Below are 13814 nucleotides of genomic sequence, written 5' to 3'. Positions count from 1 at the left end.
GATATAAAGTTTGTCTTCATTAGAGTTCACGTCGAAGGCTACAATTTTGATATAAAGTTTGTCTTCATTAGAGTTCACATGAAAAATTTATGAATTATTTTTTGATATAAAGTTTTTAGACCATCCTGTCTAGGGACCGGGGTGACACAACTGAACAAGTTTAGGGACCGGTGATGGACTTTACTCTTTAATTTACCCAGTGAGCACAATAAACCCCGCAGCGGCATCGTCCTCGATCGGCTCGCCACGATGACACTTCGATGCTTTAGGCTTAAATAGTAATATGCACGTGCTAACGCTACAATGACATTTGACTTTAAAAGACAATACATGTTTTGACAATCAAGCAAAGAATGATGTAAAAACAACAAACTTTACAATCTAAACATGACTAATAGCATGAATTAGTATGTATACAATGCGAGGAAGGTAAATGTTATTTTTCCTCATTCTGATACATAGAGTTTAAGTTTAATTTGTCCAAAATTTCTCTCGTGTTTAGACTTTTGTTTACAACTTATGTAGGGCCTACCCCCTATTAAAAAAAATAACACCCATTATCTTTCTCATGCAGCACGCTTCTCCTTCCGCTCTCCTCCCCCAGCTTGCGATATCAGAGCATCCATCAAATTCAACCGAAACCAGCAACCTCCACCAGACCTGACCACTCTTAACCGCTAGTTGGTAATGTATATGAGAACATTTATCAAAACTATCACTTAATAGATCTTAAGAAAACAATATTTTGCATAAGCTGGTGCGCAAAATAAAAAGCAACTTCGTCGGTTCTCCTCTTCCTCCTCCGTCCGTCGCTGCCGTCGGTTGGCTCCCCTTCTTCGACCGAATCTGGGTGGGAGGGAGGAAGGGGAGCGCCGCCTCCGCCGCCAACCGGCTCCCCTCCTCCGGCCGGATCTGGAGGGAGGGAGGGGAGAGAGCGAGCCACCGGCTCTCCTCCTCCATCCACCGCCGCCGCAGCCAGCTCCCTTCCCCCGGCTAGATCTAGGAGGGAGGGAGAGGGAGGGGTGGGGCGCCGCCTCCACCACTGCCGTCGGCTCCTACTCCGTCCGGTGTCGCCAACCAGCTCCCCTTCTCCGGCCGAATCTGGGATAGACCTTAAGAAAACAATATTTTGCATAAGCTGGTGCGCAAAATAAGGAGCAACTTGAACAGCCAATAGAGCAACTCACATAAAACACTACTAATGCAACGCTAGGAGGGGAAATTTTCCCGGAAGTAGTGTTGATCACTGGTCGAAGGCCAACTGCATCCTGAATTTATTCACACGCTAAAAGAACAGAACATCACATTTATATGCCTTTAACAGCAACAATTTTACCTAGTATCCTTTGCTGCTAACTTCTCCCAGACCATGCGCCTGATATGCTTGTTTAAATGTATGTCCTCCAAAACAGTAGCAGCTCTTTGAACAACTACACTCAAAAGGTTAGTAAATATTTAGGCATCATGATCATCTTTATGTAGACAACCTAGAGCAATATGCCATCTAGTTTCACTGTACAGCTCCGAGAACCATCCATATTACAAATGGAACTTCTAAGTAAATATTAAATATTATGTCGACTTCATACATTCATGAAACACTCAGGCAATACAGGCTAAATGATTGGTATCTTTTTAAATGTGTACAGATATTACAATTGCAATCATACTTGGCACATTAAAGGTTTATTTTTTTGTGTCGATTGGATCTTTCAAATAGTAATCAAAGTTAATGAAGACAACCTGATCACCTCTTAGTTAGACCATGAAATCAGTAAAACCCTCCACTCCAAAACTCATGAATGCTTAGAGGTACACCCTATGCATGGGTTATGTATATGTTGTGTTTCTGGTGGTGACCTAAATTAGTTTCAGATTACACCTTCAGCCAACCTTGAGCTTGGACAAGTCCAAGATCAGCTTTTCTATAGACTTCGCTCGCTACAATTTAGAATAAGAGTAAAATAATGGTCTGCTGAACTTCTGAAAATTAGCAAAACTTCTGATAATTGAAAAGACACTGCTAAGACATCTATTTTCAGTTATCTATTTAGAGGGTAGAGAGGTATTGCAAATTAAAAAATATATGAGCCTAAAGCATTTTAACCCAAATTATATATCAATGTAACTCAGTAACAAGCTTGCAAGAATGAAGCATTTAATAGCAAACCATAAGAAATTATTTATTTGAACTGAAAGCCTTAGACTTTTACATGAAAACAACATACATAAATTTCAAACAGGAGATGCACACAGAGGAAACAATATTAGATAATATATATTCATGGATCCATATATTTGGAAGTACTTTTTTTACCACCGTATTCAGATAATACCAGATCGGACTTTACGCTGAATGGCAATGTGACATACATCAGAAGTGTTTTTCACCAGAGTTCTCAGTTCTACAACGATATTAAATTTAGAAAAGAAAGCAAACCACCAAAATAGTTCGCCAAAGATCAAGTTAATTTTATCGAAACCAAACATGACTGATGCGATGCTAATGTAAACCGGCTAATTGCAAAAAAAAAATGAAGTAGCAGTGTTTCAGTTTAGAGTAAGGAATGGTACGTCTTCTATCTGGTACTGCAGCAATAGAAAGCTAGTAAGCTAGCACTGATCATTTCATCTGTTAATCATGATATGTACATAATTATTCACATGGTTGGCATATATGCATATTTTGTTGCTAGTTTGGAACCCATTTGTTATCATACATATTTTTTTATATCTTTCTGAAAATGAGTATAAAATGACACGCAATTCAATTTTGCATGTAACTATTTATTATTAATGAACCTGAACCATCAACATATTTTTGTTGCTGTACAACTGGGATATTTAATGCTTAAATTTTTACATTTTGGTAGGATGTATTCTTTTCTATGTGCTCTTAAATTGAAAAAAAAAATGCACACTCAAAAACTGAAAAATACATAAGAGGCTTTAAACACTCCATTATAGAACATGTTGATCACATTTTAGTCCATACTCACAACAGATTAAGGTTTTCCAGCTTTTGAGGCATAATTACATTATTACATAAATGGATAAACATGTACTGTTAAATCCAATCTTGCAGCTAGGCCATATGTTCTTAAGAAATTATATATAGACTATACATAGTTATCATATATGACATGCACAGAGAACCGATAAGAACTGTTAAAATGGTAAATTTGTCCCATTGAGACAGAAGAAACAAATATAACTGAAAAGTGGAGGCCTTGTGCATCTGCAAGAATTGGGCGAATAAATGATAGGACTGTCCATTCATAGATGCGAAGCACAGGCTTTTTGGGTAGTTTATGCCAATGCATTCAAGACTTCAAGCACCTAATAGCAATATATCTTAATATATGAAAGTTGAACCCCCAAAATGCAAAATTACAGCGCCATGTCATGCAGGAAATATGGACCGTCCAATTTTTTGCTCAGAATGTCAAGAGCCATCGGATCCTTTAATCAGAGAAATCTCTTCCCGGTACTTCAAGAACCTTCTTTGTAAAAAGAATCCTTCCATGTCCGTGGGAGGCAGGGACCCCAAGCCAAGCCAAGCGCCTCTCCTGCCTGTCACCTCATGGACTCCGCATCTGCCGCCACCTCCCTCCACCTTGCTGCCACCATCGGGTCGTCCTCCTCCCCATACCGAGCGCCACCACTGGACCATCTTCCTCCCATGCAATGCGCCGCTAGAATCTCCTCCTCCCAATGTCCAGTGGCGAGATCCTCTCGGATCCCAAACGATGGGAGTGAATCGCCTCCTCATCCGCATCCCTACTGCCATCTCCTCACTTCCAATGCCCATCACCGGAGCCACCACATCCATCTACCCAGATCCATCAATCCTGCACTACCTTCTCTAGCTAGACTAAATTCTTTTTCTGGAGTGAAATTAAGCTGAGGTATTTACTTCTTAATACTTGGGCCTTCATTCTCTACATTTTATAGATCGTGACCGGTAGATGAAAAGTTTCAAGGAACCCTATAATACATATAAATACATTGCTGAATATGATAGTGCAAATCAACACCACGAGTTTCTATTTTCTTACTGACATAACTACTGCTTAGCATGTTGTTCTTCAACTTTTCAGGGTGCTGAAACATTCTCATCATTTACCCTTTTTTTTAGGAAATATTATATAAATAATCTCAGCTGGCTGACCAAAGCTTGAAATTTACTTTCGAATTGCTTTCAACTACAAAACATAAAAACAAACTGAAATCACCATGATTGTGTGGAGCATTATAGGACGAGATTGGGTGGAATGCAGACAGATTTATAAAACTGAAACAATAACATATCAGAATATAGTAGAAAATTTATGTCTTCGTGATATTGGGTCAAAGTACCAGAGAAAGTGAGTAACATTAATTTGTTTTCGCAGAGTGCCAAAAGAGCTACCAATTTAATTATTGATGGCCTGAGAAAGTATTAACTTAGTCTTAAACATCATATATTCGTAGTTGCACTTATACTGCTCCACGCTACCACTTAATGCTTATACTAAGTTAACTCTTTGACAAGTAGTGCTACTGTAACTGGTAGACAACCCAAAAGGTCTACAACTGAAGTCAAGTTGCAGTTGCACTTCAGTTGTAATAAGCCATGGTAGATCTCCAGTTATTGAAATCTTATTGCCTTATTGGTTTTAAAGAAAGATCAAGTAAACTTGGAGCACCATAAAAAAAATCCATATCGAATATACTGTAATCTATAGAAGTCCTAAAAGAAATCATTATTTACTTAAAATATGGTTCGAACATGCAGGCAATAATCATACTGATTTTTAGGTGAAATGTTACATGCCACAGCTACTTTGTGGCATTGATCATTGCCATAGTCATCACATTATTCACCGCAATATTAATGCTTCCAATCTTTTGAGTGACAACCGAGGCATATTGAAAATAGCCGATTTTGGCCTAGCAAGTTTCTTTGATCCTGAACAAATGTCGGTTCATCGATTAGATCATCAGAAAGAAGATTCCCATTTTGTTGATGGTTGATGAATGCAAAGCATATTAAGAAGCACAAGTTAAGATTATAAGGCCACTAGGAAAGGAAGTGCTCCTTATGAATCTTCGACTTATGTTGTTGATATTTCGTAATGCAATAAACTAATTCTGTTTAGGCGCACACAGTTCCGATATGCGGCTGTGACAGCACATATTCAGAGTATCAAGACATCCAAATTTGCAATAAAAGCATTTGGTACTTCAGCCCCTATCAGTATTCTTTCTCATGTCTGTGTTCCTGCCCTTTTTTTTACTTCCGCCCCAATCAATATTTTTTCTCTTACGTCTTGGTAAATAAAAGCATTTGCAAAGAAAAAAAATCCCAAGTTCTGTTCCAATTAAGCTTAAATTTTTTTCAAGGATTTATGAATGATCCCATACTCGGAGTCAATGCTTTGGTCCTTGCCTGGTTGGATTGTAAACGTGATTTTTTTCACCAACAGAGGTGCTTGAATAATCATATACAAGGGGCCGTGTTTTTATTGTCGTACTTTGGGAACCAAAAGTAAAAGGTTGATCATCATTTTCTGTATATGATAAGTGAAAGCATCTAGCAGAGAAAGAGGTTATAGTCGTGCGAATGCCCGACTTATTTAACTAGTATATCAATGATAGTACCATCAAGAGAGATGTACACAATATCGTACCAAGAATTAACGATTGTTATTTCTAAAATGTGATTTAATTTTCCCAAACCAGTAGGCCAAACTTGTAGTTGGGCTCATATTGGTATGTGCAAGTGTGCAACATATATGGTCTCTCTCTTCAGGTACCTAGCTCCCTAGTGTTGACAATAAGCTTAGTAATCAGTACAGGTATCTTGAGCGTTGATTTTCTCTCATGATTCAGGTCATCCAGTAAAGAATCCAAAGTGGCAAGGTTGAAACTTTAAAAGAAATTCTCACCTTATCCTCAGGAACACTTTTGCAGAGGTTGGTCACTACCATTTGCTCCATCTTTTTTTTTTGCCAACCTAAACACCTCAATAAGGACTGACAGTCTTGACGTCTTTGCCATTTTTCAAAATCTAGTAATCATCAATTCATTATTTCAGTGCAAGCGTGAACTGCATATTAGATGGATACCTTGTTTCTTATCTGAACTAAATCAATTGACAGATCCACTATCAGGAGCTAGAACCTAAAAGATCATACGCACCATAGCTTTCGATGTTAACTTCTCCAATCAAAGGAGATTTTGGGGGAAGCTCAGGTGGAGATGCAGAAGACCAGGCGGCGGCGATCCATGGCCTCCAAATTCGTCGTCGGATCGAGCCATGGCCCCCAAATTAGATCCCCGCATTCGCTGGACCGAGCAAAGATGGGAGGGGGCAGTGGAGTTGGGGATGAAGAGGCGGAGGCGGAGGCGGCAGCAGCGGCTGAAGTGACGGGGAGGGGAGGAGCAAGAGGAGACGTAGGTGGAGGTGGAGGTGGCGCTGGTGAGGCGGCGGCGGCGGTGAGGACGGGAGGGGAGAGGCGGCGGCGATGCGGGCGTGTGGGAGGAGTGGAGATCCCAGGCGGAGTGGGCTCGCAACTTGCCGCGAATTCCGAAGTCAACGACTCGGTTGTCCCCGCGAATTCCGAAGTCCGATTACGATTCCAAGTAGCATGCTTGTCCGGTTCGGTTTCTACCGGTATGCCCGCTTTAAAAGGACACAGCAGAGGCCTTCTTTTCTCACCGCAAATTCCAAATTTGTCAAGTCCAAAATTGTCCCCTACACCAATGGCAGGCAGATATTACACTCCCCAAACTCATCCTCCTCCTCCACCCGAGAACACGCTCGACGTCTTCATGGATGGCGACACCATACCGATCCACACCACCATCACGTCGTCGCACTCCCTCGCTGCCCAATTTATCAACGAGATAGCCCGCGAACGTCCCCAGGGGGGGCTCATCGTCGGCATCGACACGGAGTGGCGCACTGACCATCTGCCCAACGGCAAAACATGTTACAAGGTCGCGGTGCTCCAGCTCTGTGTCGGCCGCCGATGCCTCTTGTTCCAGATCTACCAAGCCGGCAACATGGTCCCACATGAGCTCGCGGAGTTCCTCGCCGACCCGAGCGTTCGCTTCGTCGGCGTTGCAGTCAACAACGACATGCAACGTCTGGCCAATGATTGCAACCTGAGGGTCGCCTGTGCGGTGGATCTGAGATATGCTGCGGCGGCCGTGCTCGGTCAGCCGGAGCTTGCGAGGGCGGGGCTGAAGAGACTGGCGCTCACGGTGATGGGCGCCCACATGGAGAAGGAGAAAAACATTACGAAGAGCAGATGGGGTGAGCCGACGCTGACGTGGGAGCAGGTCAACTACGCCTGCATCGACGCATACGTGTCCTATGAGATTGGCCGGCGGCTGCTCTCTGGTGAACCTATACTGGCCGCTCCGTTGTAGGTACATACACGCAGGGCGAACTTGCCACCGGTGCAATGTTTAGTTCGAATATAAATTATAGAGATAAGTACGATTTAGAGATGGAATTCTAAAAGTAAAATAGAGTCCCAAATTCTAGAGATAAATCAACTATAACTTATCCATTCTTGGTCTGTCGACACCTTTCACGTGTGCCCTGTAATGTAATATCAATCCTATAATCTTCCTGAGTGTCATATCAATTTGCTACCAACCTATCTTAGATTATTTTTAGTGATGTTTATCAATAGATCAATTTCCTTTTTAGCCAACCCTCGACTCTTCTCTATTCGGAGATGTATCCGTGTTGCTTCCTTTTTCATCAACGCAGTTTTGAGCACACGAGTATAACATATTGATTTGGAATAAATCTCAAATTCTCAATCCAGGTATGTATATATACCAATATTGTGTGAGAACTCCCGTCGGGTACAGTGGTGACTACGTGGTGAGCACACTACGTGGTTCAAGTGTCTCTCCTTCTTTTAGCTTGTGGGCATATACAAATTTATCATCTGATATTATATAGGCCGTGCACTGTCTATTTACCACAAAGAAAATTCGCAATGTCCCCCCTCTTCTTCACTTCTATAATCGGGTTGCATTGAATTGCAGTGTCTATGTTTTTTTGACGCTCGGTACTCATCAATTCACCTTCTGCTGTCCCTAATCTCAAATTTAACTAATCGAGTTGAGTTTGATAGGGAGTGCGGGTTGAGAGACATGGGTGCTAGTGTGCTACTACTAAAGTGAGCTAGCTAGTTTGTACTGTAGTACATTCCACAAAGGGCCGTGTGATCTTTCACCTTTTGATGTTTGGACCACTTGGCCATGAATGCTCCGGTCTAAGGTGCGGTCAAAGAATCCACGTTAGATTCGAGCAAATGCGGAGGAGAGATATAAATGATCCACTCTAACGTGTGGTCAAAAAATCAACGTCATATTCGAGCCAAGGTGGAGGAGAGATATGAATGCTCCACTCTAACATGTGGTCAAAGAATCCACGTTAGATTCAAGCCAGGGTGGAGGAGAGATGGAAGAAAAGGGGTGGCCTCTACAAGCTTGTGAATTGCGTGTATTATGCAAGACAAGGTTTCCTCACGCTAGAAAAAAAGTATCTGCACGAGGTCCAACCCCCCCCCCCCCACACCCCCAAAGCATGCACAAATACGACCATTGAAAACTTCGGAGCGACGTACCAGACTAGAGTGTCACTGGGATGGTCGTTGCCTCACCGGGGAAGCTTCGCCGACCCCCAACGCCCCGATCCATGCTGCCTAGAAGCCCCACCACCACGTGCAACCATGAAGCCCACCAGCCCTCGACACCACTCGCCGTCTTGGTTGGAATCTTCATCGGCCTAGGGGCCCTAATCTGTGCCGCCCAAAGTTCTACGGGCCCAACATGCTCTAATCCATGCTGCCCGAAGCTCCGTTGGTCATCGTCCCCTGATCTGTGCTAAGCGAGGTGGATCTGGAGGAGCAGTTGTGCCCGTCTTTGCTCTTCCGCGAAGGAGCAACGACGATGGACACATGAGGTCACTGACAGAGTCCCGTGTGTCCCATTGAAGCAGCCAAAACCAGGATAAGTTGTAGCAGACGCACAAAGAGGAGTCAAATGTCACCGTTAGGAGAACGCTGGAGAGCCGTCGCCACAGTCGGGGGGAGAGCAGAGGTTGGGGTAGAGTATGGAAAGTAAGGAGGGGAAAGGGGAGAGACAATCAAATAATGAAGGGATTTTATATTAGTTTTTGGATTTTAGGGTGTTTAGTGTAAAATTTTGAACTTTCTTTCTTTAGAGTTTTCTATATGCACAATTTCTTGATGTTTCGGCGAATATTTACTCTTTCCTGTCTTATTTGTTAATTCATAACCTGATCTAAATTTAGAAAACACGAGGATTAAAATAGAAAATATTAGAGACTGCACAAAAAGTTAAAGACACAACTTAAAGCTACCTGGAAGAGATTTTTTTGATGTGGCCTTGTCCTAGTCTGCAACTCTGCATGTTGTGCACCCACCATTATTTATGACCTAATGCTTCCGAAAAGTCTCTTCAGCTGGTCCAAGCTTGGTAATTGTAAATGGGCCATGCTGGAAACATAGCCGAAAAGAAAGCTACGAGCCCGTCCACGATTTGAGTGACTAAAACCGTGCTAAGACTGTAAATACAATGGCCTAAAGAACTAGTATGAATATGCGACGGAACACATTGAACATAGAATTCAAAGGAACTAAGCGAGGTGGATCTGGAGGAGCAGTTGTGCCCGCCTTTGCTTTTCCGCGAAGGAGCAACGACGATGGACACATGAGGTCACTGACAGAGTCCTGTGTGTCCCATTGAAGCAGCCAAAGCCAGGATAAGTTGTAGCAGACGCACAAAGAGGAGTCGAATGTCACCGTTAGGAGAACGCTGGAGAGCCGTCGCCACAGTCGGGGGGAGAGCAGAGGTTGGGGTAGAGTATGGAAAGTAAGGAGGGGAAAGGGGATAGACTATCAAATAATGAAGGGATTTTATATTAGTTTTGGATTTTAGAGTGTTTAGTGTAAAATTTTGAACTTTGATCTAAATTTAGAAAACACGAGGATTAAAATAGAACATATTAGAGACTGCACAAAAAGTTAAAGATGCCACTTAAAGCTACATAGAAGAGATTTTTTGGTGTGGCCTTGTCCTACTTGTCATGTTGAGTACCCACCATTATTTATGACCTAGTGCTTCAGAAAAGTCTCTTCAGTTGGTCCAAGCTTGGTGTCAACGAGTGATACTCGTGGACCGGATGAGTTGAGTATCGGGGTATGTTGGAACGAGGGTCTACGTAGTACGACATCAAGCAGACAAAAGACAAGGATTATACTGGTTCAGGTCTCTTGTCAGGTAATAGTCCTAGTCCAGTTTATATGAGATTGATGATGACGAGAACAGATTACAAAGAGAGTAGACGAAACAGATGATACCGGCGAAATCGTAGTCGATGAGTTCGACGAGACCTCCCGGCAACTTGGCTCCGCATACTCCGGCTTCGTAAACTATGGTGGGTGTGTTGGCGATGAAATTCGATGCCTTGCACCCCTCCCTAGGAGTCCCTTTTATACCGTGGATCATCTTGACCCCCAATAAAGATATGAGGATAGTTGATCTAGTACGGTATAACAAAAATTCTATCCCTTCCGAGTAGGACTTTGGAAATCGCTTCACTCGTAGAGATATTTTCCATAATTTGGAACAAATTCCTAACGATGTACATGGAAACGATCCGTGTACGTGAAGGTATACCTTATCGGTATATTCCATAAGTCGTAGGATAGAATGTATGCCTTATCCGTAACCCTAACACTTGGTAACTGTAAATACTCAAATTTTTAGGGAAAAATTTTTACGAAAAGTTTTAGTTGTGTTCTTCTCGATCTTTCCATTAGAGCGATCTTGCTTTTAATCTTTTCTTTTTATCTTGGATCTAAATTTTATTTGCAAAGTTAAAAGCTCTCTTTTAAATTTTATAAAATCCTTCTTTTATTCTCTATTTTATAAAAAAACCCTCCATCTTATTTCTTTCGACTTTTATAAAACCCTTTATTTATCCCCTGTTTTATTTCTTTTGAATTTATAAAAGTCATTTATTCTCTATTTTATTTATTTCAAATTTTATAAAACCCTCCTTTTTTATTTCTTCCGACTTTTACAAAACCCCTTCATTTATTTTTCTAGCCTCTAAGCGTTGCTCCAGAACAAATTTCCTTTGGATCCTTTTCCAAACATCTCCAAAATACATGAAATACCATCTCCCTAGAGGCAACACTCTTCCTTTAGAGCTTACCATTCTACCACCAATTCTGTTCCTATAGAAATTCTTATATTTCCCTACCTACATTTATTTCCAAAATGCAGTTTTACCCTCCAGTAAATACTCTCTCCTTTGAAATCCTCTCCACCCAAATGATCCATTTTTATCCTTGAGGCTAAACCACTATAATTCCATTTTTGTTGGAATTTATTTTGGATCAAACCACTGTCTAAACCTAATCCAGTAAACCTTTACTTCCTCTCCATCGATTCAAAATATTTCGTGGCCAAGTTCCTATTTTGATTGAACCACCCATTTGATTTCTATGGCTTGATCCCATTTGTAGCACAAGAATAATATTATCACAAATATTTGAGTGATTGCTTTTGTGCTAGGAAACTTATTTCCAACTTCCTTTAGCCCACAAATGAACCATTAAAAATCCATACCACATATTAATTGGCTAATATCCTATTTATTTCCCTCCATTTATTTTTGCCACCTTCCCAAAATTTATCCAAAGTTAGTAGATAAATCATTCGTATTTCTTTCCCTTCCTTTTAAACCCTTTTCAATTTTTAAAATTTAAAATATTAGAGAAAATCTTTTGTGACAACTCTTACATTTGGCTCTTTTTGAATTTTATAAAATTGGAGCATTTTAATCCTTTTCACAATTTATATCTCAAAAATAAATATCTTTGATTTTATTTTAAAATATTTCAAACTCCTTTTACTTTAAAAACTTTATTTTAAATTCTTTTTATAAAGTTCAAAAGACCCTCAAGCTTTCCTCTTTAGTTTTTATCTCATTTAAAATTTATTTAAAACCCTCCATATAAATTTTCCTTATTTTTATTCCTAGAAATCTTTTTTTAGTTCCTTTTCTAAAATTTCAAAGAGTCAACAACTTTCCTTAATTTTCAATTCCTCCAAATCTTATCCAAAAGTCCACAAAAATTCTCATTGTTTCCTATTAATTTGGGCCAAACTCCCAATTCATTTGGCTCATTCTTTTCCCCCTTACTCAATTTTCTTTCTTCCTCTTGGGCTACCAGCCCAGCCGAGCTGCCCGCCTCTTGCCTTCTCTCCCTGTGGGCACGCCGCCACCGACACCGCATCACCATGGGCGCCGCCGCCACCAGCCAATCATGCGCCGCTGCCGCCGCCCTGTCGCACCGTCCCCGCCATCCGCTATTGCCACGCCGGCACCGTTCTGCCACCACCGCATACCAGGGGCCCCCGGCACCCCCTAGGTTGCCGCCGCTATCGCCAATCCGCGGCCGCCGCCGCTACTCCGCCACCACCGCTGCTAAGCCGCCATCGCCGTTGTTTTTGCCACTGCCGCCCGACGCCGAGCCATTCCCCTCGGTTGCGTGTCGCCACTAGCCGCCGCCAACCACCAACCCGTCATCGACAGCCAATCGAAAGCTGACACTCGGTGCCGTCACATCACTATTCCGAGCTGACGCCGCCGTGCCGTCGTCGACCAACTCTCCCTCCACCGCCTTTGCCTCCCATATAAACCGGCGAACCCCTCCCATTTTCCCCATCCAAAACTCAAATTCTCTCTCTCTCTCTCTCTCTCTCTCTCTCTCTCTCTCTTCCTCAAATCCACCACCGCCGGCTGTCGTGTTCCCTTCGCTCCTCCACCGTCGGCCGTTGTCCTAGCCCATGCGCCGTCCCCAGCCGCCGCCGGAAGCGCCGAGCCACCGGACCGTGCGCACCGCCCCTTCTCTGCCTCCCCCCTCTTTCTCTGTGGCTCAAGGAAGAAGAAGAGATAAAAGAAGGCTATGACGAGTGGGCCCCACTTCTAAATAGTAATCCTTTTCTTTATTTGATTTATTTCAAATTCCAAACTTTAGACATCCATATCTCTCCAACCGTTGATCCAATTCCAGAATTTTTTTGACCTAAGTTCATCTAGTTTCAAACCCTTTATTTTGATACTAAATTTCCTATTTTTAAAATTTTATTTAAATTTCTTTATTTAAATAGCTTTTCCTTATTTATTTATTTACTTTCTGATTTTAAATTATTTTAATTAACCTTTAAAAATTATTTTAAATTTATTTGATATACTTTATATCCCTTTAATTTTAAATTTCTTGTTTTATTTAAAAACCTTTTTAAAATTAAATTATCCTTTAATTTCTTTAAAACCCCATTTCTTTATTTTAAAATACCATTTTAAATTTTATTTCTTTAATCTATTTGAAACCCCTTTTTGAATTCAAATTCCTTTGATTTATTTAAATACCCTTTTTATTTCTAAACCATTCCTATACTATCTCATTGCCACTAAACAGCTACTGTGGACACTTTACGCCTTCTGTGGAGACGTTCGCGTGGTCTCAAACTCCTACATCAAACCGTTGGTCGTAAAACCCGGCATAACCTAATCCCAAGGTTGAAGTGTTTGTCTTTGCACCCCACGCCTCAACGCATATAGCGGTCGGAGCCTTACTACTCTCTCGACCTCCATAACACGCTGCACACTAAGTCCTTGGGCTATGTGCAATCCTAGCCGCTCTATTGTCACTCACGACTATAGAGTAACACTGTTCCGCTCCACACAAATCTCCTAACTCACT

At 41.7% G+C, this 13814-nt stretch overlaps 1 protein-coding gene and 1 long non-coding RNA gene across 4 annotated transcripts; one reads left to right on the top strand and one right to left on the bottom strand.

Annotated features, from left to right (window-relative positions):
• Nucleotides 1-373: 373 nt before the first annotated feature.
• On the bottom strand, nt 374-6632 carry LOC136357218 (uncharacterized). Of its 3 annotated transcripts, XR_010742410.1 has the most exons (5): nt 6184-6632; nt 5931-6052; nt 1337-1430; nt 1188-1261; nt 374-1112 (listed from the first exon to the last, which is right to left on the bottom strand). It is a non-coding gene; the product is annotated as an uncharacterized lncRNA (long non-coding RNA). The 3 variants fall into 3 exon arrangements; XR_010742412.1 differs by lacking the exon at nt 374-1112 and having other exon boundaries at nt 1146-1268; XR_010742413.1 differs by lacking the exons at nt 5931-6052; nt 6184-6632 and having other exon boundaries at nt 1188-1268; nt 1337-4181.
• A 115-nt stretch (nt 6633-6747) lies between these two features.
• LOC107277940 (3'-5' exonuclease) lies at nt 6748-7419 on the top strand. Its single transcript, XM_015765816.2, has one exon. The coding sequence runs from the start codon at nt 6748-6750 to the stop codon at nt 7417-7419; it is 672 nt and encodes a 223-aa protein (XP_015621302.2).
• Nucleotides 7420-13814: the final 6395 nt, after the last annotated feature.

This window comes from Oryza sativa, chromosome 1 (genome assembly GCF_034140825.1).
Source record: "Oryza sativa Japonica Group chromosome 1, ASM3414082v1".
NCBI classification, from domain to species: Eukaryota; Viridiplantae; Streptophyta; class Magnoliopsida; order Poales; family Poaceae; genus Oryza; species Oryza sativa.
This window is presented reverse-complemented; position numbering and strand designations above follow the sequence as displayed.

Coding starts and splice junctions, on each gene's coding strand:
- LOC107277940 (XM_015765816.2), top strand. CDS start 6,748: ATGGCAGGCAGATATTACACTCCCCAAACTCATCCTCCTCCTCCACCC.